We start from the raw sequence: 23,524 nt of genomic DNA, 5'->3' as shown, positions 1-23,524 counted from the left end.
TCTTTTAGAAAACATACTAAAAATTAAAAATATCAGAATAGCATACTTTGGTGATTTAAGGTCACGATGGATAATTTTATGCATGTGAAGGTAATGAATGCCTGAAGCAATTTGTTTGCTCCATTCAACAACAGTAGCTGGAGGAATCTCATGTCCTTTCCTGAGAAGATCATAGAGTTGACCATACGGGCAATATTCCATCACTATACAGTAACATGGAGCTTGAGTGCAAACTCCCCTAGAAAACAAAACATATATGTTGAGAGAAAATATCAGCTTTCTAATTATTTTAACACAACAAATAACTATAAGTTATTCTTTACTATATTGTGAACACTCATTGTATGTGTACATTGGTACAGCCTAAAATCTCTAAGAACTGGAATGGCAGAGATAAAATTCATCAAGCCCAAACAGTGCATCTTTCCTAATTTCTTAAGCAGATTTTAAGACAGTAGTTAGTAGTTCAGCTACATGAAAATTTTATTTCCACTGAGCTTTTTAACTGTTTTATTAGTGAAGTATGTACCTAGAATTTATGACTATCAAGTATCATTAACAAAAAATTTTTACAAGAATATGCTGAGTTCAAGTCAATATATCTTATATTAGTTTAAAGTAATTGCAAGTATAGAGGAAAAAAAAGCAAAAAAAATATCTGCTGATTTAAAATTTTTGAAATTCTCCAATTTTTGATAGAAAGGATGTATATTGTTTTTTATGGTGCATCAACATCTTTTGCCATATTCTGCTAATGTATTATGTTTGTAAATGACCTTGGAAAAAAAAAAAAAAAAAACTGTTTTCAAGTCTTTTACCTGGAAAAATTGAGCTATCCAGGTCTGATCAAGCATACAATTTATCAATTTCAAGTTAGGGAAAAATAAAAGTGCAAGTAACTATAAACAATGGCCTTTATCTTTCTGCAAAGAACAAGAACAATATCTGTCTTTAAGGGAAGTGTACATTTTTAGGCATGTTAGCATGAATACATAAAATGCCTATTGTTGTCACCATATGTCCATCCATCCACATGTAATAATTTGACCCTTAGATTTCATAAAATTTTTCAGTTGCCTCTATTAGAAAGATTTGTCCCCCCATCCCAAATGTCATTAAAATTAGACCAAGAGAAATCTGGAAATTGTTATTTGATTGTATGTCCATCTTCATGTAATATATTGACTCAGTGGATGGCTCTTCATAAAATTTTACATTTTGCTCTTTTAGAATGATTTGTTAGTCCTTCCTAAATTCCATTAAAATCAGACCAACAGAAATTCAGCAATTATTATTTCTTTTTTTTTTTTTTTTTTTTCATATATACTGTATCACATAGGCTATCCATATACCATACCTTGTACTCAGAGTACTACAATTCTGTAATATAATTAAACATATCCAACTTTTTTAAAGTTTTTAAAATTTCAACATAGCTGAAGACTAGTAACGGCCCTTCCAGAGGGAAAACTGAAGCAATCCTAAAGGAAAAGCTATCCTAAATTTCACAATCAATCGGCCAACACAAAAATTCTTCTAATAAACCAATCATGGCGCAGCAGTTGCATCAAGGTATTGTTAGCATTAGCATTAGTAGAGGCATTTGATGCAAGAAAGCAAGCTTATGCAGCATCAGCCAAAAAAAAAAAAACCCCACTTCCACTTCACCCCTCTGTTCGTTCAAAATACCTGTCCAGCTGAGCCTTAAACTTATTTAGGCTATCAACCTCCACCACAAGGGATGGAAGTCTGTTCCACCAACCAACCACCCGCTGGCTAAAGGCAAATTTCCGCACGTCTATCCTACATCTGTCTTTCCTCAATTTGAATTTATGCCCTCTCAGGTGATTTTTCTGAGCTAGAGGAAGAATCCCATCAGCATTGAGCATGCTTAAACCATTCAAGGCTTTATACACCTCTATCAGATCACCTCGCTGGTGCCTAGTCTCCAGACACTGTAATTTGCAAAACTTAAGCCTTTCTTCGTAAGAGCACCCCTTTGTTCCATTCACTAATCTTGTTGCCCTTCTCTGTACTCGTTCCAGCAGCTCTACATCCTTCTTGAAATGAGGCCTCCAGACCTGTATACAGTACTCTAGGTGTGGCCTGACCATTACCTTATACAATGGAATAATCACCTCCTTATCCCTGCTGGAAAAATTCCTGTATATCATTGACAATACTCCATGAGCTACTCTTGCAGCCCATCTGCACTGCTCAGAGAACTTCATATCTGCCTGCACAACCACCCCCAAGTCCCTTTCATTCTCTACCACTGTCAGTGTAGTACCACAGAGTTGATACATTGCTCTGGGGTTGCTGTTTCCTATGTGTAGTACTTTACATTTGTCAATGTTAAACTTCATTTGCCACCTCTCAGCCCTCAACCTTTCCAGATCCTGTTGCAGCAGCATAGTGTCAGTAGTGTCCTTGACAACCCTGCCAACCTTTGTATCGTCTGCAAACTTGGACATTAAGCCCGATATACCATCATCAATATCATTTATAAATACAGAAAACAATAATGGACCCAACACTGAGCCCTGAGGGACTCCACTAATAACATCAGTCCACGATGAGCAGTGTCCATTGATTACCACTCTCTGTCTTCTCCCCCTCAACCACCCCTTTATCCATAGCAGCAATTTGCCTCCAATGTCACACTGCTCCAATTTGTGTAGCAGTCTTCCATGTGCAACAGTATCGAAAGCCTTTCTAAGATCCAAGTATATAATATCAAAGTTATTCCCTGCATCCAGTTCTTTTGTGACTGCATCATAGTATCCAATCAAGTTGGTCAGGCAAGACTTCCCCTTAACAAAACCATGCTGTGTCTGAGCTATAACTGAAGTCTTGTCTAAATGATCCTGCAGTGCTTCTTTAACCAGTGCCTCCATTAATTTTCCTGGAACAGAAGTTAAGCTCACAGGTCTATAATTACTTGTGTCAGCCTTTGATCCTCCTTTGTGAATTGGGGTCACATTTGCACATTTCCAGTCTGTGGGTACCTCCCCTGAGTCCAAGGAAGCTCTCATAATCATGGCTAAGGGGTTGCTTACTTCCTTTGCTGCCTCCTTTAATATAACTGGATAGATCCCATCCCAATGTTGCTTCAACTCTTCTCTGATTTCAAGGAGAAAAAAAAACAAGACCTCAACTTCATTCCCCACTAACAAATATAAGCATACTGAGTGGACCGAGAAATATCATCCATTCCATCTTTAGGCCTTAATTTGTATCAAATTACCATATTTATAATTTACTATAATTAAACAACAAACAAAGTCAAAGATTAATTTAATTTTAGGAAAAAAAGGACAATCTCCACATGATTTAAAAAAAGAAAGAACGAAAGAAGAATCAACAAAAATCATTACACTGCGAAAAAAAAAAATGAAATCAAGGACAGGGAATGTTGATTACAGACTTGAAAAAATCAAAAAATATATTAATAAAAATTAGAAGAAAAAAAAAAAAATCTTTTCCAATTTTTAATAAAAATTTCACATAAAGTTATTATTATTTATTTATTGTTATTATTAGCCATATGGTGCAAGGAAGCCTGAGGCTTATGCTGCACCAGCCAAAAAAAAAAAAAATTCCCTGAGAGAGAGAGAGAGAGAGAGAGAGAGAGAGAGAGAGAGAGAGAGAGAGAGAGTCAGAAGTAGAAAGGAATCACCAAGAAAGAAGAAGAAAGAAAAATTGCTGTTATTCAATTGTTTACTTTTTACAAATCGTTACATTTTTAAAAATGAATACCTAAACTAAAAACAATATATAAACTGCTGATAACCATTTACTGAATATATGAACCATGATTAAAGATTAGTATAGTAAGGAGATAAAAGAAAATAAAGAGCTGATAGCTGTACATTTGTACAGAATTTACTGACATTATACATGTATAATGTCAGTAAATTTTTAATCAAAGAAGCCAAGAAGTTGTTGTTGTTTGGTTTTTAGGAGCATTAGCAACTAAGGCCATATTGCTCCGGGATATGCGGTGGTCATTCCCTGACCTTTCCGCATCCTCCATATTTGGTGGCGACGGGCTCGAACCCCGGTCTAATCAAGAAGCGTGTGCTATGCACTGCTGCTCCTTCCCACCTGGCTACAGAGGCGCCTAGAAGCCAAGAAACAAAAACAAATAATAACATTAGTAAATTCATAAATTATATATAGATGGGGCACATGGTGTCCAGTATAAGATTTATAAGAGGCCTTTGCTAGTATGAGAAAGGGCATCATTATCGTTCTTTAAAAGGCAATAGTTAGATCACATTTGGAATATTATATTCAGGTCTGGTGCTGCACCTCAAAAAAAAAAGGAAAAACTTCTGGAGGGTTCAGAGAAGGGCAACTAGATTGTGACGAGTACAAAATTATACATATATGAAGAACAGCTTAGAAGTGTAGACTGCAAAGTTTGAAAACTTGAGGGGAAAAAAATAAATAAATAAAGGGAAATCTAACTGAAGTGTATAAAGTATTGAAGAGACTAAGTGAAATGAATGAAGAAGGTCTTTTCTCCCTTGTAGGTGATACATGAACCAGGGGTCACATATATAAAATCTCAGGGAATAACAGAATTTTGGATCTCATGAAGTTCACCTGTGGGCCATGAGTCGTCAAACAACCAAAAAAATTGCCTCCCAGCAAGGTGGAAGAAGTGAGTCTATTTAAGTTTAAACAAAACTGGTGCCTTGTAAGAATGGGAATAGTATGAATATTCTACATTTTAATTATTATTATTATTTATTTTTGGGCTGATGTAGAAAGAACTCTCTTTCTTGTTTCATGTGTATTAATACTAATAAATTCAACAAAATTAATTTTTCTGATATGTAACAAACTTTTATACATACTTGAACTGAACAATATTTGGATGACTTAGTTTCCTTAGATGTTTGATATCAGTTTCTGATTTTTCTCTCACTTTTTTCACAGCAACTAGCTCATTGTTGAGTCTTCCAAGAAAAACAGCACCTTGAGCTCCACTTCCTAGCCACTGAAGATCTTGAATATTTTCAAAAGGAATCTCCCAGTCATCTAAACAGCGACAATAAACTGCATTACAAAGAATCCTAATAAGCAAAAATCAAATGTATAGCCATATGATATAAGACTGCCCTAAAAATTTTTACTAAACACAATTGCTTGTCTAAACTAAAAATTACTCTCTCCTGGATTATTTTCAGAATGAAAGCAAACTAGAAGTAAGTAAAATGTGACTGTTCAATAAAAAAAGGTTGATAAATAAAGGGGAAAACCTTTATACATAGACTGTTTATGAGGAAGAATTCGTATCTCTTGGGTAGGTCAAACATGAATCAAAAAATATGTGGAGTCCTAAATATCAGATTACATGAATGCTCATATCTGACCAGCATTTTAAAGATACAGAGTCTTACTGTTGCTATGCCTCTGTCAGATACAGAGGCATAGTAACAGTATAACAAATGTGTCACCAGTCATAGGTGCAATTCATCATGGGCACCAAATAGAGTTAAGACAAGATGCAGAATAACTGAATTTACAATTCACTTTAAAAAATAGAACTGCTAATTTTCATCTCACTTTAATTACTAGAATTGTTAGTTTTCACCTCACTTTAATTACTATGATTGCTATTATCTAAATAAATTATTATAAAAGCTAAAGGCTGTTTAATATAATTAATAATTATTACTTTTATTAATAATACAATTATAAAGTTTAAGCAAGTGTAAATTCATTGTTAAATTAGGTTTCAATCTACCCATTACTGATTGGAACAAATGGGAGATGAAACTTACCATGAGGACAAAATTTTTAAATTAACTAGATGATTGTTATTTAAATATTAGCCTTTTAAGTACTGAAATCAAGGAAATTCTGGATCTGATCAATACTCGTGATTCAGTGAGTGTTACAGAGTTGAAATACAGAAACCCTTAGCAGGAGAGATCGGAGTGCTAAGAAGGATGATGATGATGATGACTGCAGTTTTGGCATTTAAAAGTAAGAGCAGGAGTATCAATTTCAAGAAAGGGAAATATAATAATATAAGATGCTATATGAGAAGACAGCATGTGGAAGGAACACAGGAAAATTATTAAATAACTTGAAAGCCATTGTCATGGAAGCAACATATGCATATAACTTACATTATTAAAAAAATATGGCAGGAGAATGTTAAGTTGGATGAATAACGATATGAATAGTTAAAAAAAGCACATGAGTATTACAGATTAATGAGAAGCTCTGAAGCATATAACCATTATAAATTGATCTGTAATTGCACCCTAGGAATGGTTAGTCTGGCAAGGCTGACTATCAGAAATTACTGGCTAAGAGAACAAAGAAAAGGGATGAGGAAAGTTTTAAATATACATAAACAAAAAAAAGAAAAAAGCAAATTAGTCATTGATAACCCAGCTGATGAACTGGATGAGTACACTGATAATGGTAGTGATGAAGGTGCAATGTCATAATTTTCAGATTGCGCAAGACTGGGAGAAAACTCAATGACCAGCATTGAGCAGTGCCCCTTCAGAATGAAAGAGCACTGCTTGGATAGGCAGTAGCAATGGTCAGATATATGGAAACTATGTTTTAATGTTGCAAAATGCAAGGTTGAATTAAATATAGCAAAGGAAGAAAATGATCTTGGAGTTGTGATGTAGGTAGAAATGAACTTCTTCTCTACAGACATGTGGAAAGAAGGGCCCATTGTGACCTTTCAAGGATTTACAGAACAATTGCTGTAGAGATAGGGCAGTTATAATGTCACTATATGGGCCAATTATGAGACTTAGAATACCATATCCTAGAATGAAAGCCACTTGTAAAAAAGACAGACCTCATGAAAAGTTCTAAAGCAGGGACATATGTCTGATTAGATTGGTAAAACGGGTGCCTAAATGATGTTGTAGTAGTAGTAGTAGATGCAAGAAAGCAAGTGTATGAGCTTATGCAGCATCAGCAAAAAAAAAAAAAATTACAAAACAATTCCCTCTAAATGTTTCTCCAATTCGTCCGTAAATTTATTTAACCTATCAACTTCCACGACAGATGGAAGTCTGTTCCAGCAATTAACCACCCGCTGGCTAAAGGCAAATTTCTGCACATCTATTCTACATCTGTCTTTCCTCAATTTGAATTTATGTCCTCTCAGGCGATTATTCTGAGCAAGAGGAAGAATCCCATCAGCATTGAGCATGCTCAAACCATTCAACACTTTATACACCTCAATCAGATCACCTCGCAGGTGCCTAGTCTCCAGACACTGTAATTTGCAAAACTTAATCCTTTCTTCATAATCTTACTGCCCTTCCCTGTACTCGTTCCAGCAGCTCTACATCCTTCTTAAAATGATTCCTCCGGACCTGTATAGAGTACTCAAGGTGTGGCCTGACCATTGCCTTATACAAGGGGATAATCACCTCCTTATCCTTGCTAGAAAAATTCCTGTATATCATTGACAAGACACCATGAGCTACTCTTGTAAACCTTCTGCACTGCTCAGAAAACTTCATATCTGCCTACACAATTACCCCCAGGTCCTTTTCCTTCTCTACCACTGTCAGTGTAGTAAAACAGAGTTGATACATTACTAGGGTGTTACTGCTTCCCATATGCAGTAATTTACATTTGTCAATGTTAAACTTCAGTTGCCACCTCTCAGCCCATCTGCTCAACTTTTCTAGATCCTGTTGCAGCAGCAGCAGCATACTGTCATTAGTGTCCTTAACAACCCTGCCAACCTTCATATTGTCTGCAAACTTGGACATTAAGCTTGATATACCACCTTCAATATCATTTATAAATACAGAAAACAATAATGGACCTAACACTGAACCCAGGGGAACTTCACTAATAACATTAGTCCACGAAGAGCAGTGTCCATTGATTACCACTCTCTGTCTTCTCCCACTCAACCATCCCTTTATCGATAGCAGCAATTTGCGTCCAATGCCACATTGCTCCAATTTGTGCAGCAGTCTTCCATGTGCAACAGTATCAAAAGCCTTTCTAAGATCCAAACATATGATATCAAAATTATTCTTTACATCCAGTTCCTTTGTGACCACATCATAGTATCCAATCAAATTGGTCAGACAAGACTTCTCCTTATCAAACCCATCCTGTGTCTGAGATATAACTGAAGTCTTGTCTAGATGATCCTGCAGTGCTTCTTTAATCAGTGCCTCCATTAATTTCCCTGGAACAAAAGTTAAACTAACAGGTCTGTAATTACTTGTTGTCGCCCTTTGATCCTCCTTTGTGAATTTAGGACACATTTGTACATGTCCAGTCCATGGGTACCATCCTTGAGTCCAAGGAAGCTCTCATAATTATGGCTAAGGATTTTCTTACTTCCCTTGCTGCCTCCTTTAATATAACTGAATAGATCCCATCCACTCCAGGTGCCTTTCTTATGTTTATCTTCAACAATTTCTCCTCTACTTTTCTCTGTTATTACAAAATCATCTAGCTCACTGCCAGAGTTTAATTCATCTCTGGCATTCCTCTCCCTGAATAACTCCTAATGTGAAATGTAGATACAAAATACCTATTTAGTTTGTTAGCAACCTGAGCAGAATCATCAACAGTTGAACCATCAATATCAAGTGGACCAATCTGATTCAAACCCTTCCTTCTAGAGCTTACATAAATAAAGAACTCTTTGCTGTTTTTCTTTGCATCCTTTGCCAAAAATCTCTCGAAATCTGCCTTTGCTTGCCTAACCTCCTTTGTGACTTGGTTACAGACTAGCTTATATCTATCATAGGCTTTTGTGTCACGTGTTAATTTATATGTATCGCATGAATTTTTCTTCTCTGCCACATGTCTCATTAGTTCACCTGACATCCAATTAGGCCTAAACCTTGAACAATATTTCTTAGTATGAAAAGCCTAGTAGCTTCCAAGATTAATTCTTTGAATGCTTCCCATTTTGAATTTGCTGTTGGTAACATCATCAGTTGGTCCCACCAAATAGAATTTAAATACTATCTCAGACCACCGTAGTCACCTTTATGGAAGCAGAAACCCTTTCCTTTACCCCTGATGGTAGTTACCTCTTTGAGTAAATCCCACTTCAGCACACTGTGATCACTACCACCTAGTAGTTCCTTTATCTGCAGATTCTTAATGCATGAAGAATCACTACTGAGAATCAGATCAAGAGTATTACTCCCTCTAGTTGCCTCCCGAACATGCTGATGTAGAAAACAATCATCCAATAAATCCACAAAAGCCCTGCTAGTGTGTGAGTAACCAGCCCCCAAATTCCAGTCAATATCTGGGAAATTAAAATCTCCCATTATAAGACTCTCTGATTTACTGGCCCACTCTATTTCCCTGTACAGTTCCTTATTATACTCATCAGAGTCATTAGGCCTATAGCACACTCCTACTCTCAATTTTGATCTCCCAATGCTTATGTCACACCAAACTGACTCAACACTGAACTGTCCAGCGATGTCGACTGGCTTCACTTGGTTTTTATGTGTTTCTTAACTAACAGCATAACCCCTCCTCCCTTCCTATCCTGTCTATCCTTCCTGTACACATTGTACTCCTCAAATTCTGCATTCCTTATATCTGTGTGACACCATGTCTCTGATATCCCAACAATATCCGCCTTTGATGTTTTGACTAACACCTCAAATTCATCAAATTTATTTATCGAACTCCTAGCATTGAGTACACGCAAGTATACATGCACCTGTTCCTATTCTTAGCTACCCTAACACAGTCCATGTATTTACTTGTTCCGCAATGCCTCACAGCAGTCTCTGAAATCCCCTCCACCTTGTTTTCCAGGCTGCTGCTTATTCCAATAGAAGCAGTGCAAGAATCACTTTCACCTCTGCCAGAAGCTACTGTTAATCTATTAGTCCATGTATCCCCCCCAAGCTTCTTTAACTAGAAAACATAAATGCAAATTAAGGGAACAGAAATACAGAATGAATTTTGCTTTAATCGACAACTGCATAGCAGTAAAAAAAAAATCCACATTATTTTTACCTTGGGGAGCTATTGCCCATTTAGCCCCTATCTGGGCTCGTCACTAACTCCATGGGAAATTAAGACCAATTTCAACAAAGAAATTCAAAGACCAGTTTGAATTTGAATTTTTTTTTAATATTTTAATTGGAAATAAATTATTTTAACTGATTAATTTTTTTTTTTTTTTACTGAGGAAGCACAAAGGCCTCACTTCCTCATACTGTAAGGCAAGATTGATACTTTATTTATCATATTTTTCAGATGATACAATGTATCAAATGATGCATCCATGTTTCGGAAAGAAAATTTTGGGAAAAAATATATTTTATTGTATGTATATTTGAAACACAAAATCACAAATGTTAACTAAACAAAATGTCAGTGTCAAACATAGATTTTACTCAGAGTAAAATGGCAATAACGTGTTGCCATTAATATCAAACTCATCAATACTGATGTTATAGTCTGAGCTTTCTCTTCATTCAAGGACTACATCACTTTCATTGCTATCAAGGACATTGCTTATTCTACATTTCTTGAAAGATTTCATAACTGTTTCATGTTTCACTAACTGTCACTAACTTTTCATCCATTTGCACATCTGAAAAATGGTTGGTCATTTCATTCACCTTGTTGATGTCAAATCATGATTTGATGCCTGAAACAATGTAGTCCACTTCTCACAAATAAATACTTTAATACGATAAATGAACGGGCTTTTTTTAGAGGGCTACCTGGGCATCTTGACTATGCTTTCTCTACCCATGGCTAGAGATAAAGACATCACTGAATGCATCTAGTAAATTTCAGACCAAAAGATGCAGGGGAATTTTAGGAAATGTTTTCCAAGAAAAAAAAAAGTGCATCTTATTATCCACAAAATTAATATAGTAATCAGTTGATTAAAATATTATTAAATTGATATTTAATACTTTAATATAATATTAATTTCAAATAAAATATATTAAAATAATATTAATTGCATTATGAATTAATATTTTGTTATAATTATTAGTTACTTAAATTAATTTATTTATTAAATAATAATTTAATAAAAATTTATGAAAATCAAAAGTGAATTTCTGATATTTAGTCATAAGTGCCAAATATTTTAGTAACACCTGTGGTCTGATATAAAACACTTATCTATATGCTGCTCAGTGAGTTGCATTTATAAAGAGACTCAAATATTGGGAATATACTATAAAAATTTAAATGGTTTTATGAAACAAATGCCTTAATTTGGTTTAATATAAATTTTTAATTTACAAAGCTAAAAATGTTTGCCTAATTACACACTTTTTAAAGCCTAAACATTTTTGCTGCCACTGACACATCAAATGGCACCGAAGTGATGTGCCATGATGCATATATGTGGTTATTTTTGAGTGGTAAGAATAACCACTGGCACCTAACAATGGCAGTGTTAGGTGGGTCGGGAAAACTGCTAGCTTGGGGGGATAATGTAGTAGGACTAATAGATTAACAGTAGCTTCTGGCAGAGGTGAAAGTGATTCTTGCACTGCTTCTATTGGAATGGGCAGCAGCAGCTTGGAAAACAAGATGCAGGATATAATATTCTCCAAACGAATCAAATTTCAACACAGAGTAAGTCCACATGCACATATATTATTATGGATTAACAATTCACCTAATCGTTTAACCATAATACACAAGAAATTATAATCTCTTTGGAGAATATTATATTATAGATTATTTAAAATGAATCGAATGTCAACAGAGAGGAAGTCCAGGTGCACATCTTAAACAATTTATAAAAGAATATAATATAAGACACAGATTAGTGCTAGTTACATCATTACAGAAAACAAAAGCTTTATTTATTTTTTTTATGAAAATGCCAAACACGAGAGGTATTAGAACCTATTTTAGTTACTGTAGATTAATAATTTCTGTTGCTGCAATCCAGCCTAATGAATAAACAACTGTTTAAAAAAATGTGTATTTTTATTTATTACAACAATCATGGTGTCACGATCCACAGATGTTTTCAACACCTGCTGGATTACATACCTGGTGGCACTTTTTTTTTTGTTTTGGCTGATGCAGTATAAGCTTGGTTTCTTGCATCATTTACCACTACTAATACTAAGTCCTCAGATCGCCTATTCTTAATATCATTAGTGCCAACGTGTACAACAATACCATCTTTAGTGCCCTTAAAAGATGATATCCGCTGTACAACGTCATCTACTTTTGTCCCTGGCAGACATGCCCTGGTCCTATTCTCCCTATCCTTTTTGCATAATATATTTCCCTGACAATAACTACCTCCTGTGGGACTAGTGCATTTTGCCTTGGGGAATGTCACTGTGTTGCCTGATGCCCAAGTGTAAACTCTGAAATTGAGTTGGGCAGCTGAGAGCTTGATGGAGCTCCCCCCATTTTAATTCCTTTGAGGGCATCCACCCTATTATTCAAGCACTCATAGACATCCATCAGAATGCCAAATTCTCACCTAATTTCGTCACTCTCTATGCTGAACATGCAAAAACACATCCCCTTAGCTGCAGTATGTTCATTTCCAGAGAGATCTGCATACATCACACAAGCAGCATGTTTTGTAATTCATAGGACGGCACATCAGTTCTCCCCCCAAGCCATAGCACTCCCATTATTAATAAAATCCAAGAAGAGAGCAGCACCCATTGATTACCACCCTCTATCTTCTCGCACTTAACCATCCTTTTATCCATTGTAGCAACTTACCCTTAATACCATTCTGCTCCAATTTGTACAATAAGTCTTCCATGCGCAACAGTGTCAAAAGCTTTCCTGAAATCCAAATATATGATATCAAAATTATTTTTTGCATCCAGTTCCTTTCTAACCACATCATAATATCCTATCAAATTTGTCAGACAAGACTTTCCCTTAACAAACCCATGCTGTATCTGAATTATTGCTGCAGTCTTGTCTAGATGATCCTGCAATGCATCTTTAACCAGCGACTCCATTATTTTACCCGGAACAGAAGTTAAACTAACTGGTCTGTAATTACTCGTGTCACCCTTCGATCCCCCTTTGTGAATTGGGGATACATTTGCACATCTCCAGTCCGTGGGAACCTCCCGAGTCCAAGGATGCTCTCATAATTATGGCTAAGGGTTTGCTTAGTTGCTTTGCCGCCTCCTTTAATTTAACTGGATAGATCCCATCCACTCCAGGTGCTTTTCTTACGTTTAACTTCAACAATTTCTCTTCCACTTTGCTCTCAGTTATTACAAAATCATTAAGTATCTTGCTACAATTTAATAACCTTCTGCCATTTTCAAACCTTAATAATTCCTCACGTGTGAATGTAGATGCAAAATACTCATTCAGTTTGTTTGCTATCTGAGCAGGATCATCAACAGTCGAACCATCGATGTCAAGTGGACCAATCAGATTCATCCCCTTCCTTTTAGAGTTTATATAAGTAAAGAAATCCTTGCTGTTTTTCTTAGCATCTTTTGCCAAGGATTTCTCGTAATCTGCCTTCGCCTGCCGAACCTCCTTTGTGACCTGAGTACAGATTAACTTATATCTGCCATAGGCTTCTGAGTCGCTTGATAATTTATATGCATCCCATGCATTTTTCTTCTCTGTTACGAGTCTCATTAGTTCATTTGACAACCATTTAGGCCTAAACCTTGAACAATATTTCTTAATAGGTATGAGACTTTTAGTAGCTTCCACGATTAATTCCTTGAATGCTTCCCACTTAGAATTTACTGTTGGTAACATCATCAGTTGATCCCACTGTACAGAATTTAAAAACTGTTGGAGACCACTGTACTCGCCTTTACGGAAGCAAAAACCCTTTCCTTTACCCCTGATGGTAATTAAATCTTTAAGTAAATCCCACGTCAGTACAATGTGATCACTGCCACCTAGTGGTTCTTTTATCTGCAAATTCCTAATACATGAATGATCACTGCTGATAACCAGATCAAGAGTATTACTTTCTCTGGTTGCCTCTCGAACATGCTGCTACAGAAAACAATCATCCAATAAATCCACAAAAGTCTGACTAGTGTGTGAGTGCCCAAGCCACAAGTTCCAGTCAATATCTGGGAAGTTAAAATCCCCCATTATAAGACATTCCGATTTACTAGCCCACTCTATTTCTCTGTACAATTGTTCATTGTACTCATTAGGCCTATAACACACTCCTACTCTTATTTTTGCTTTTGCAGTGCTTATGTCACACCAAACTGACTCAACAGTGCACTGTTCATCTATATCAACTGGATGCACTTCTTTTGATTTTATGTTTTTCTTTATTAACAGCATAACACCTCCTCCCTTCCTATCCTGTCTATCCTTTCTGTACACATTGTACTCCACAAATTCCAGTTCGGCATTCCTTATATCTGTGTGACACCACGTCTCTGATATCCCAACAATATCCACCTTTGATGTCTTGACCAACACTTCAAATTCATCAAATTTATTTACTATACTTCTAGCATTGGTATACATGCAAGTATACATGCACCTATTCTTATTCTTAGTTACTCTAACACATCCCATATACCCACCTGTTTCACGATGACTGCCATCCGTCCCTGAAACCCCCAACACCCCTCGCTCCAGGTCGCTACTTATTCTAATAGAAGTTGTGCAAGAATCACCTTCACCTCTGCCTACAGCTACTGTTAAACTATTAGTCCTTGTATCCCCCCAAGCTATCAGTTTTCCGACCCACCTAACACTGCCTCGATAGCATCAGCAAATATTCTTGTACCCTTTCTATTTAAGTGTATCCCATCCCTGTAGAAGCAGTCTCTCCTGTTAACAAGTACAGTCCAGGCTGAAAAAAATTATACCCCTTGAGCCTTGCACAATCTTTCCAGGGCCGAATTGATCGACAAGGCTCTCATCATATACTCCCTCCTATCGTGTCTGGGCAGAATTGCAGACACTTTCAAATTCAACCCTAATTCACGGCTTTTTTTCATCAGTTACCTGTACTTGTTAAGTAATTCTGCCGGTCTCCTACTCTTAATATCATTAGTGCCAACGTGTACAACTATATCACCTTTTGTGCCCCTAAAAGATGATATCTGCTCTACAACGTCATCAACCTTTGCCCCTGGCAGACATACCCTGGTCCTGTTCCACCTATCCTTTTTACAAAGCATGTTTCCCGTTTCCCTGACAATAGAGTCACCAACAACTACTAGTTTCTGTGGGACCAGCGCATTCTGCCTTGGGGGTTGCCGCTGTGTTGCGTGATGACCAAGTGCAAGCTCTGGCGTTGATGTGGGCAGCTGAGAGCCTGATGGACCCCTCAATTTAGATCTTTCGAGGGCATCCACCCTGTCCTTCAAACTCTCATATAGGCCCATAACAATGCTGAGTTGTCTCCTGATTTCCTTACACTCCTTACATCGCACACACACAAAGACATCCCCCATGGCAATATCATGTTCCGTTCCAGATAGTTCGGCAAACATTTCACAAGTTGCACATTTTTTTAGGCTGTGATGCGTTGGAGAATCGCCCCCCTCAGTTCTCCCCCGAGTCACAGCACTCCTGCCACTTTGTGCCCATTGCTTTGCTGCTCTAGTTTGGGGCATGATATTTTAAATTAATAAGATCAATAAATTAAATGTCAATACTACGCTATCTAATAGAAATAGTGAAGCGTATTACTGTTTCTATAATTATACGTTAGAGCTACCTAGCTACCTCAATTAAAAATTTGAATTCCCTATCACTATATACAAAAACAATGCCTGCAAGATTCGAATGAAATAACGGTTTTATAAAGTATTACGTATATCTACAAAAACTGTTTATATAAATAAAAATAACCAGCGTAATTAGAACTATAAGACTACGTATTAAGTACAATATAAAATAACAATTATAAAAAAAAATAAGTCCCATTTCCCCCAGCAAAAATGTGATGAAATGTGAACATGAATGACAAAACTGAAATTATTAATACATTGAAAAAAGACATTAATGGTACCAATTGAGCAGCTAAGTAATGGGAGAAAAATCAACATATTTAAAAAATGGAGGAGTCAATTTGAAATCTGATTCCAAAGTGATTACTAAAATTGGTTGAGCCCCGATTAGTACATCATTTGTGTTCAAGTAGCTAAATATTTAATAATTAGCTTTCAAGAGGGCAGCATGATTGGTAAATGACTTTGTAGTTAATTGCAGCCTCTTTATATTTATTTATTTATTTAGGGCACCTCCGTAGTTAGGTGGAAAGGAGCAGTAGTGCGTAGCACACGCTCCTTGATTAGACCGGGGTTCGAGCCCGTCACCACCAAATATGGAGGATGTGGAAAGGTCAGGGAATTACCACCGCATATTCCCGGAGCAATATGGCCTTAGTTGCTAATGCTCCTAAAAACCAAATAACAAAAACAATCTTTATATTTATGAGAATGTACTTTTTTTTCTTCCACCTACTTCTGATTAATGTAGCGCACTATGGCTACAGATGCCGATGTGCCTAATAAATCCCAAAACAAACAAACAATCTGATTAATGTGGTATTTACTTTTTTAATTTATAAATAATTAAACAAAATTTACAGATAATTAGGAAAAAATACATATTAAAGGCAAAGACCAATGACTGGCCAATATTAAATGCCTATACAATATGCAATTATTCACCTTCATTAGACAAAATCATCAACAAATATTGCAATTGCAAATGCTGAACATCCAATATACCTGGTTAAATTGTTCTGATACCATGTTGCATTCAAAGCGTTTTTATGAAAAATGCAAAGGGGAAAAAAAAGTATATATGGAAAATTCCTAATCAGTTTGTAAAACACTATCCATTTTTTACTATTCACAATCAAAATTTTTCAGACCACAGTCTCATGAAACATGACTATAAAGAAAAAAAACACAATAAGAATAATTCAAAGAGAAAAATAGGCCTCACCTTTTCCTTTTAATTCATTGGTAGCTGCTTTGCCTAGAATACTCCAAACAGGTCTAAGGCATCCAAGAAGACCATCAAACCAACCAGTAGAGCGCTGACTTCCATCTCGAAATCCAATTTCTATGCCTTTAGGATGTGGTTGTGCAGGATCAATTATGGTTGTTAAACTCTGGTTGCTGGGAGTTCTGACAGGAGGATTGCTAATAATTTTTGTGTTAATAGCTGGAGAACTAGAATTCTGAAGTTCTAAACTAAGCTGATTGAGTTCTTCTTGGATACAAAGCATCCTACATAGAGAATATTCAATGCAATAACATTAGTTTAAAAAAATAAGGAAAAATGTGGACATATCAATAGCCCTTTATCATTACAAGGAGTAGCATATCAACTAAAATGATTTTTTACTGCAAAATAAAAAGCTTGCAGTTTTATGCTTTAATGTCAACTAACAATGTTTATTTTTGACTCTTTCCTTACTGTAACTGCAAAGAACAATCTAAATTTACTTTTCGACATGCAGTATATAATCCAAATAATAAAGTACATATTAAATAATAATTTTAATCATTCATAACGTAGAGTGCAACATTAAAGTTAATTCGGGAGAGGGAAAGAAAGAGAGAGAGAGAGAGAGAGAGAGAGAAAAGGAGAAAAAACTAAATTCCAAACTGAATGAAATATAATAAGTGCTGCCTCTGTAGAATAAACAGAATCAAAATAATCAGAATAATGAAAACATAAAATAAAAAATAACTCAAAAATAAAAAAAAATCAAAAGTAAACCTCAAACTGAATGAAATCTAATAATTGCTACCTTCTATAGAATAATCAGAAAAAATATGATGACTACAAATTTTTCAGTTATAGCGTAATCCTCTCCTTACCAAAAGGGTCCAAAACCTTTTAAGTCTTCCATTATATGATGCTCTGAAACCTAAAAGCTTTTGCCACAAAAAAAGGAAAAAAATTAAAAAAAAACTATTTTTTAATGCCAATGTTTCCTAGCTCTAATGTTCCCAGTTTGGGAAAAGGATTAATACAAATCAAGATATCTTTCAAAGTGACAGCTCTCTTAATTTTGTTAATATCTATAACAACAAAACTAAAGTCACTATCTTGAACTTATGGCCTTGTAAACCTACAGAACTATATATAAGGTGGAAAAAATCTAAAAAAAAAAAATTTCATGAGGAGACATTTTATTTTATGCTTCTATCCATGTTATTGTATTCAAAAGTCTGATAGTAGTTCAAATTTTGAGCAAGAAAGCAAAAATTGTAATGAAAGCAATGGTATTTAAACTTTATTAAACACTACTACATTTAAAAAATTCCAGGAAACAATCTTGGCACTATAAGACTTAAAACAAATAGTGCATATATTTAAATTGCATAAGAACATTTGTGCAACCTTAATTTACAATCCAAAGCTATTTCATGTAGACAGTATACTTGATCCCTTCTGAGAAAAGAAACCCATGGATGAATGGTTCATATGTTGCCATGTCATGCCACCTTGCATGGCTGCATATGCAGAACAATGCTACACTCTGTACTTCCTGTTGAAAGGTATATGTAAAGTGCAATTAAAAATCTGTGTATTGTTCATCAACAGAATCACTCATTATGCAGATTAATGCTATCCTCCCTAACTATAAACAGGTGGAATAAGAAATTTCTAAGTTAAAAAAAAAAAAAAAAACACTTCTAGTGTTTACAGAAAAGAACTAGAGTATGACTGCATAGGTTGCAGTGCCAAAAGTTTGATATACATTACAGGCACTTCATGAGTATCTCAATGTGCAAATACAAACTGAATTTGTAAAAAAACAAAGAAAAACTGGAGAGAAATTGGATTAAGTTAACCAAACAGTAATCACGTAACTTAATCTAGTTTCTTAAGGCAGCTGACACCAAAGAAAATCAAAGGATGAACAGTAAGGCATACAGAAAGTACTTCACAAGTTCTTCAAAAATACATACAGATAACAGAATTATAATGCCACTTTGCATTCAAGGTTTTAATCAAGTAATTATATTTCAAACCAAAAACACATAACTAATTCAAGCAAAAGTTGATTTTGCATGATAGAGCAAATAAACTGTAATCTGTGACTATATTTCTTTCCTACCTCAAACTTCATGCTGGAGCAATCTTTAAGATTGATGATCAGAACATTACAAAGGCATGATCAGAACATTACCAAATAACAAAAAATGAAATAGAATGCAAATACATAAGCAAAGAAATCACTCATGAGAACAAATCATTCATTGACACAAGAACACTTTCTTTCTAATTCACAAATCAATACCTCTATTATGTAATTCTTCTCCAGGCTTCATCGCTTATCTTGAAAAAGTCTCAGATAGATGAACAGTTCTTTTTTCCCAGAAAATTGGGCTTTCCCTTCCACATTACAGCAAATTAGCACAATATACCAGCACCTCATCTAGTTGCTTCAGTGCTTTTCTTCAACAGCCAATTAGACATCACATTTTTCCTATCATTTTATTTGCAAATGGAAACAAAAATTATCCCAGTCCAAAAATTTAATCTACATGTACACCTAATACAGCAAACTTTTTGACCTAACATGCTTCAGTTTATTTCAGAAAAGGCCACACCATAATGACTCCAAAATATATTATAAAATTCCCTTTCTAGAGCTGCAAATTTCTCCTTCAAATATTCACTAGATCCTGTTACCACAATTCGAGAGAGAGAGAGAGCACAAAATTACAGAATATTAATTTTGTCTGTCTAGATGCTCAAGAGAAATTCATACCACGGCCTCAAAGGAATATTTTTGTTATTAAATGCTAATTAATCATAGCATTTATAGTATACATCAATAACCTCTTCAATGAGATCATCTCTGGTGCCATATGTAGCACCAGGGATTATTTCAATCAACTGTACCAACAATGCAATGATGCAAAAATCCATATTCCATGAAGTTCCAATTCATTTTCAAAGTGAAGATCCCAAAATACACCTTAAAAACTCCCACCCATTCTGTGTACACCATTTTTACCACCAGAGTGAACCTGGCACCTGAGGTTCCCACATACCAGGATGAACTTGCCAATCCCCTGATTTATAACTTTATTTGTAACAAAAGCAGAAATGATAAGGATAAGGAGATGTAAGAATTAAATGACTGATGATTGTTTATTAAAACGACAGTAATATCAACCTATGAGTGATATAGAGTAGCCATAAGCATGTTCACTGCCTCAATGCATATCTGCATTCACAATGCACCCAAGCATTGTGTCGGAACACATAGAAGTGGTCATTCTTAAGCGATCAACCAACAAGTGTCATAAACATAAAGGCGCATGAAATTAACAATTACTCAATATTGGTACACTGATTGAACACTTTTCAGTAATGCTTGGCATTTGTTTATAGATTTGGCACACAGTTGTATTTGTTTTTTGCTTGTGCTCATGTTAGTTTATATATATGAATAAACTTTTTATAAAATTTTAAGATTTGTTCTGATTTATAGCTCAGCACAAAAGTAAGTGTTTACTTTTAGCAATGAATTCTAAACTTTTAAATTTCATCCATTACGTACAAATTTTCAGAATGCGGGGAACATCAGAATGTTGATTCCCCCCCCCCAATGTCCTGAAAATTACAGAACATTGAATGAGTTTTCTCATATTTAGGTGGCAATGAACAAGTTAACTTTTCACAAGCTTCTAAAAGCAATGCCAATTTACAAAAGAAAAATAAAAACTGCTTAATTAATAATAAGGTAGTTTTTATTATACTATATTCAAATATTTATTATATTATTATTTATTATATTCAAATATACAGAACTATTTTATAATGTAAAATAGTTCTTCTAATGGCTTTTTAATTATCAGCTGTTAAATTAGGTTTAATATTTCTCAAAGAAATAAAGTTGCTAATTTAATATCATTATTTATTCATCTTTTTTTTTATTGTTTTCTAAGACATTCACATGTGCTTTTGGCACAGTCAGAAAGTATACTGTAAAAAAAAAAATAATAATAATAAAAAAAAAAAAAAATCAAAAAGCAGCATTCTTTTTGGATACTAAATGTTAACTTTAACTGAATTAAGATCAATAAATAATGATCCAAAAATTTAGTTATGGAAAACTCTGAAATAAAGTGGCAAAGCAGCATGACTATTTAAAATAAAATTACTGCATTGCTTAATAAAATATGAAATTCTTACAAGAGGTAACACATACTTTGGAGCAATAAGATAAGAAGGTAAAAACTTGGGTTTACGACTGACTAATACTCAAAGCAGGTGTAACAGAATTACTAAACATTAAAATTGAAAAAAAGCTGGTGGTGGGGATTTCCTTCACAATGTTTACATGTAAATGGTGATAAAGCATTAATTCTTAATAATACCATTCGGAACATGAGCCAATGTTTTCATTTAAATTATTTAAAAAATAACCATCATATATATGATAAAAATATCAAGTTAGCATTAGTAGAGGCATATGATGCAAGAAAGCAAGCGTATGCAGCATCAGCCAAAAAAAAAAAAAAAACAAAAAAAAACGCTCCTATTTCACCCCTCTGTTCTTTCCAAATACCTGTCCAGCTCAACCTTAAATTTATTTAGGCTATCAACTTCCACTACAAAATATGGAAGTCTGTTCCACCAACCAACTATCCGCTGGCTAAAGGCAAACTTCCGCACATCTATCCTACAATTGTGTTTCCTCAATTTGAATTTATGCCCTCTCAGGTGATTATTCTGAACAAGAGGAAGAATCCCATCAGCATTGAGCAAGCTCAAACCATTCAAGGCTTTATACACCTCAATCAGATCACCTCGCAGGTGCCTAGTCTCCAGACACTGTAATCTGCAAAACTTAAGCCTTTCTTCATAAGAGCAACCCTTCGTTCCATTCAATAATCTTGTTGCCCTTCTCTGTACTCGTTCCAACATATCTACATCCTTCTTAAAATGAGACCCCCAGATCTGTATACAGTACTCAAGGTGTGGCCTGACCATTGCCTTATACAAGGGGATAATCACCTCCTTATCCCTGCTAAAAAAATTCCTGTATATCATTGACAAGACGGCATGAGCTACTCTTGCAGGCCGTCTGCACTGCTCAGAAAACTTCATATCTGCCTGCACAATTACCCCCAGGTCCTTTTTGTTCTCTACCACTGTCAGTGTAGTACCACAGAGTTGATACATTACTCTGGGGTTACTGCTTCCCATATGTAGTACTTTACATTTGTCAATGTTAAACTTCAATTACAAAATTTACAAAGTTACAAAAGTTTTGATTAGTTTAATTCAAACAGACCATACAGGCCTTAAAATACATGAAATAATATATACACATTACAGTATGAGGTGGTGTGGTAATGATTTCGTTTGGAGGCCATATTGCTCCGGGATATGAGGTGGTCATTCCCTGACCTTTCTGCTTCCTCCGTATTTGGTGGTGATGGACTCAAACCCCGGTCTAATCAAGAAGTGTGTGCTACGCACTGCTGCTCCTTCCCACCTAGCTACGGTGGTGCCTAGGTGTGGTAATGAAATTCCCACTACTGTTGCAGTCATGTTCAATAAATTTGAAAATAAACAGAAGTGGTATGTGGTAGTTCAAGCTTTCCAAACAGATGGTGGTACAAAGATCATCCAGTAAACTGGAAGGCTGCAAGTAACAACTACTTTTGGTAGCAGCCTTAACATTCTGTGTCATGATTTTGCAATGAAGCAACAAACAAATAACAAATTTTGATATTTGCTGGGAAATAAAAGAAGTTTATAGTGATGAAATTTTAAGTCATACCAGTGTGTTGAATGGTATAAGAAGTTCAAAAACAGGCATAAACCATGTCAGTGTGAACATAATGTTATCATGTTCACAATAACCCAAGAAGTGAGCATCCATCAACCTCTTGAAATGAGGACAGAGTTGCAAAAGTTTGGGAAATTGTAGCAAGAGATCAATGTTTGACCCTCAGAATGATGGCTGATGAGTTGGATATGAATAAGGAGACGATTCTTCCAATTCTGCATGAAGATTTGTGCAAAATTTGTGCCACACTGCCTCATGGATGAGCAAAAGTAACAAAGAGTGTCATTGCAAGAATATTTGACTTCATGATGAAACTTCAAGGCAATCCTAATTTCCTCGACTGTATTGTCACTGGAGATGGGTGTTTCAGTACAACCCAGAGACAAAGCATCAGAGCATGTAGTGCACTTCAATGTTATCATCAAGGCCCAAAAATTTTTTGTTTTACTCTTTTATTTACAGAATTCATTTACTTCAGTACTTAAGTATTCATTACAGAATACTTAAGTACTGAAGCAGAAGAAGGAGAGGCAGGGCAAATGTTAATTAAGTAAATACTCATAATTTCCACTGTTGTCAATACACTCAGTAGTTAACCACTGCAGTGCCCATTCTTTCCCCTCACAATAAAAACTCCTACTCTTTATAGAGATACCTCAGGTTGTAGCAGACGAACTAAACAAAAAAAAAAAAAATTTTAAATATTTCCTGAAATAGAAACAAATTAATGTGCATACTTAATTTAATATTATTTGAGACAAGTTCATTGGAAAT

General features: G+C 35.2%; 1 protein-coding gene across 6 annotated transcripts in view; it reads right to left on the bottom strand.

Moving 5' to 3' along the window:
• Nucleotides 1-23,524, bottom strand: part of LOC150075848 (mitogen-activated protein kinase kinase kinase 13-A-like) — a 276,690-nt gene that overhangs the window by 72,666 nt on the left and 180,500 nt on the right. For all 6 annotated transcript variants that reach the window (XM_090387410.1, XM_090387412.1, XM_090387407.1 and 3 more), the window contains 3 exons: nucleotides 16,924-17,210; nucleotides 4,866-5,049; nucleotides 47-238 (listed from right to left, as the gene is read on the bottom strand). In XM_090387410.1, the coding sequence (XP_090243536.1) occupies nucleotides 47-238; nucleotides 4,866-5,049; nucleotides 16,924-17,210 (663 nt within the window). The remainder of the gene's footprint in view (nucleotides 1-46; nucleotides 239-4,865; nucleotides 5,050-16,923; nucleotides 17,211-23,524) is intronic.

This window comes from Mastigoproctus giganteus, chromosome 13 (genome assembly GCF_048544385.1).
Source record: "Mastigoproctus giganteus isolate SK-2022 chromosome 13, ASM4854438v1, whole genome shotgun sequence".
Taxonomy (NCBI): Eukaryota; Metazoa; Arthropoda; class Arachnida; order Uropygi; family Thelyphonidae; genus Mastigoproctus; species Mastigoproctus giganteus.
Note: the sequence above shows the minus strand (reverse complement) of the source record. Positions and strands in the feature narration are given on the sequence as shown.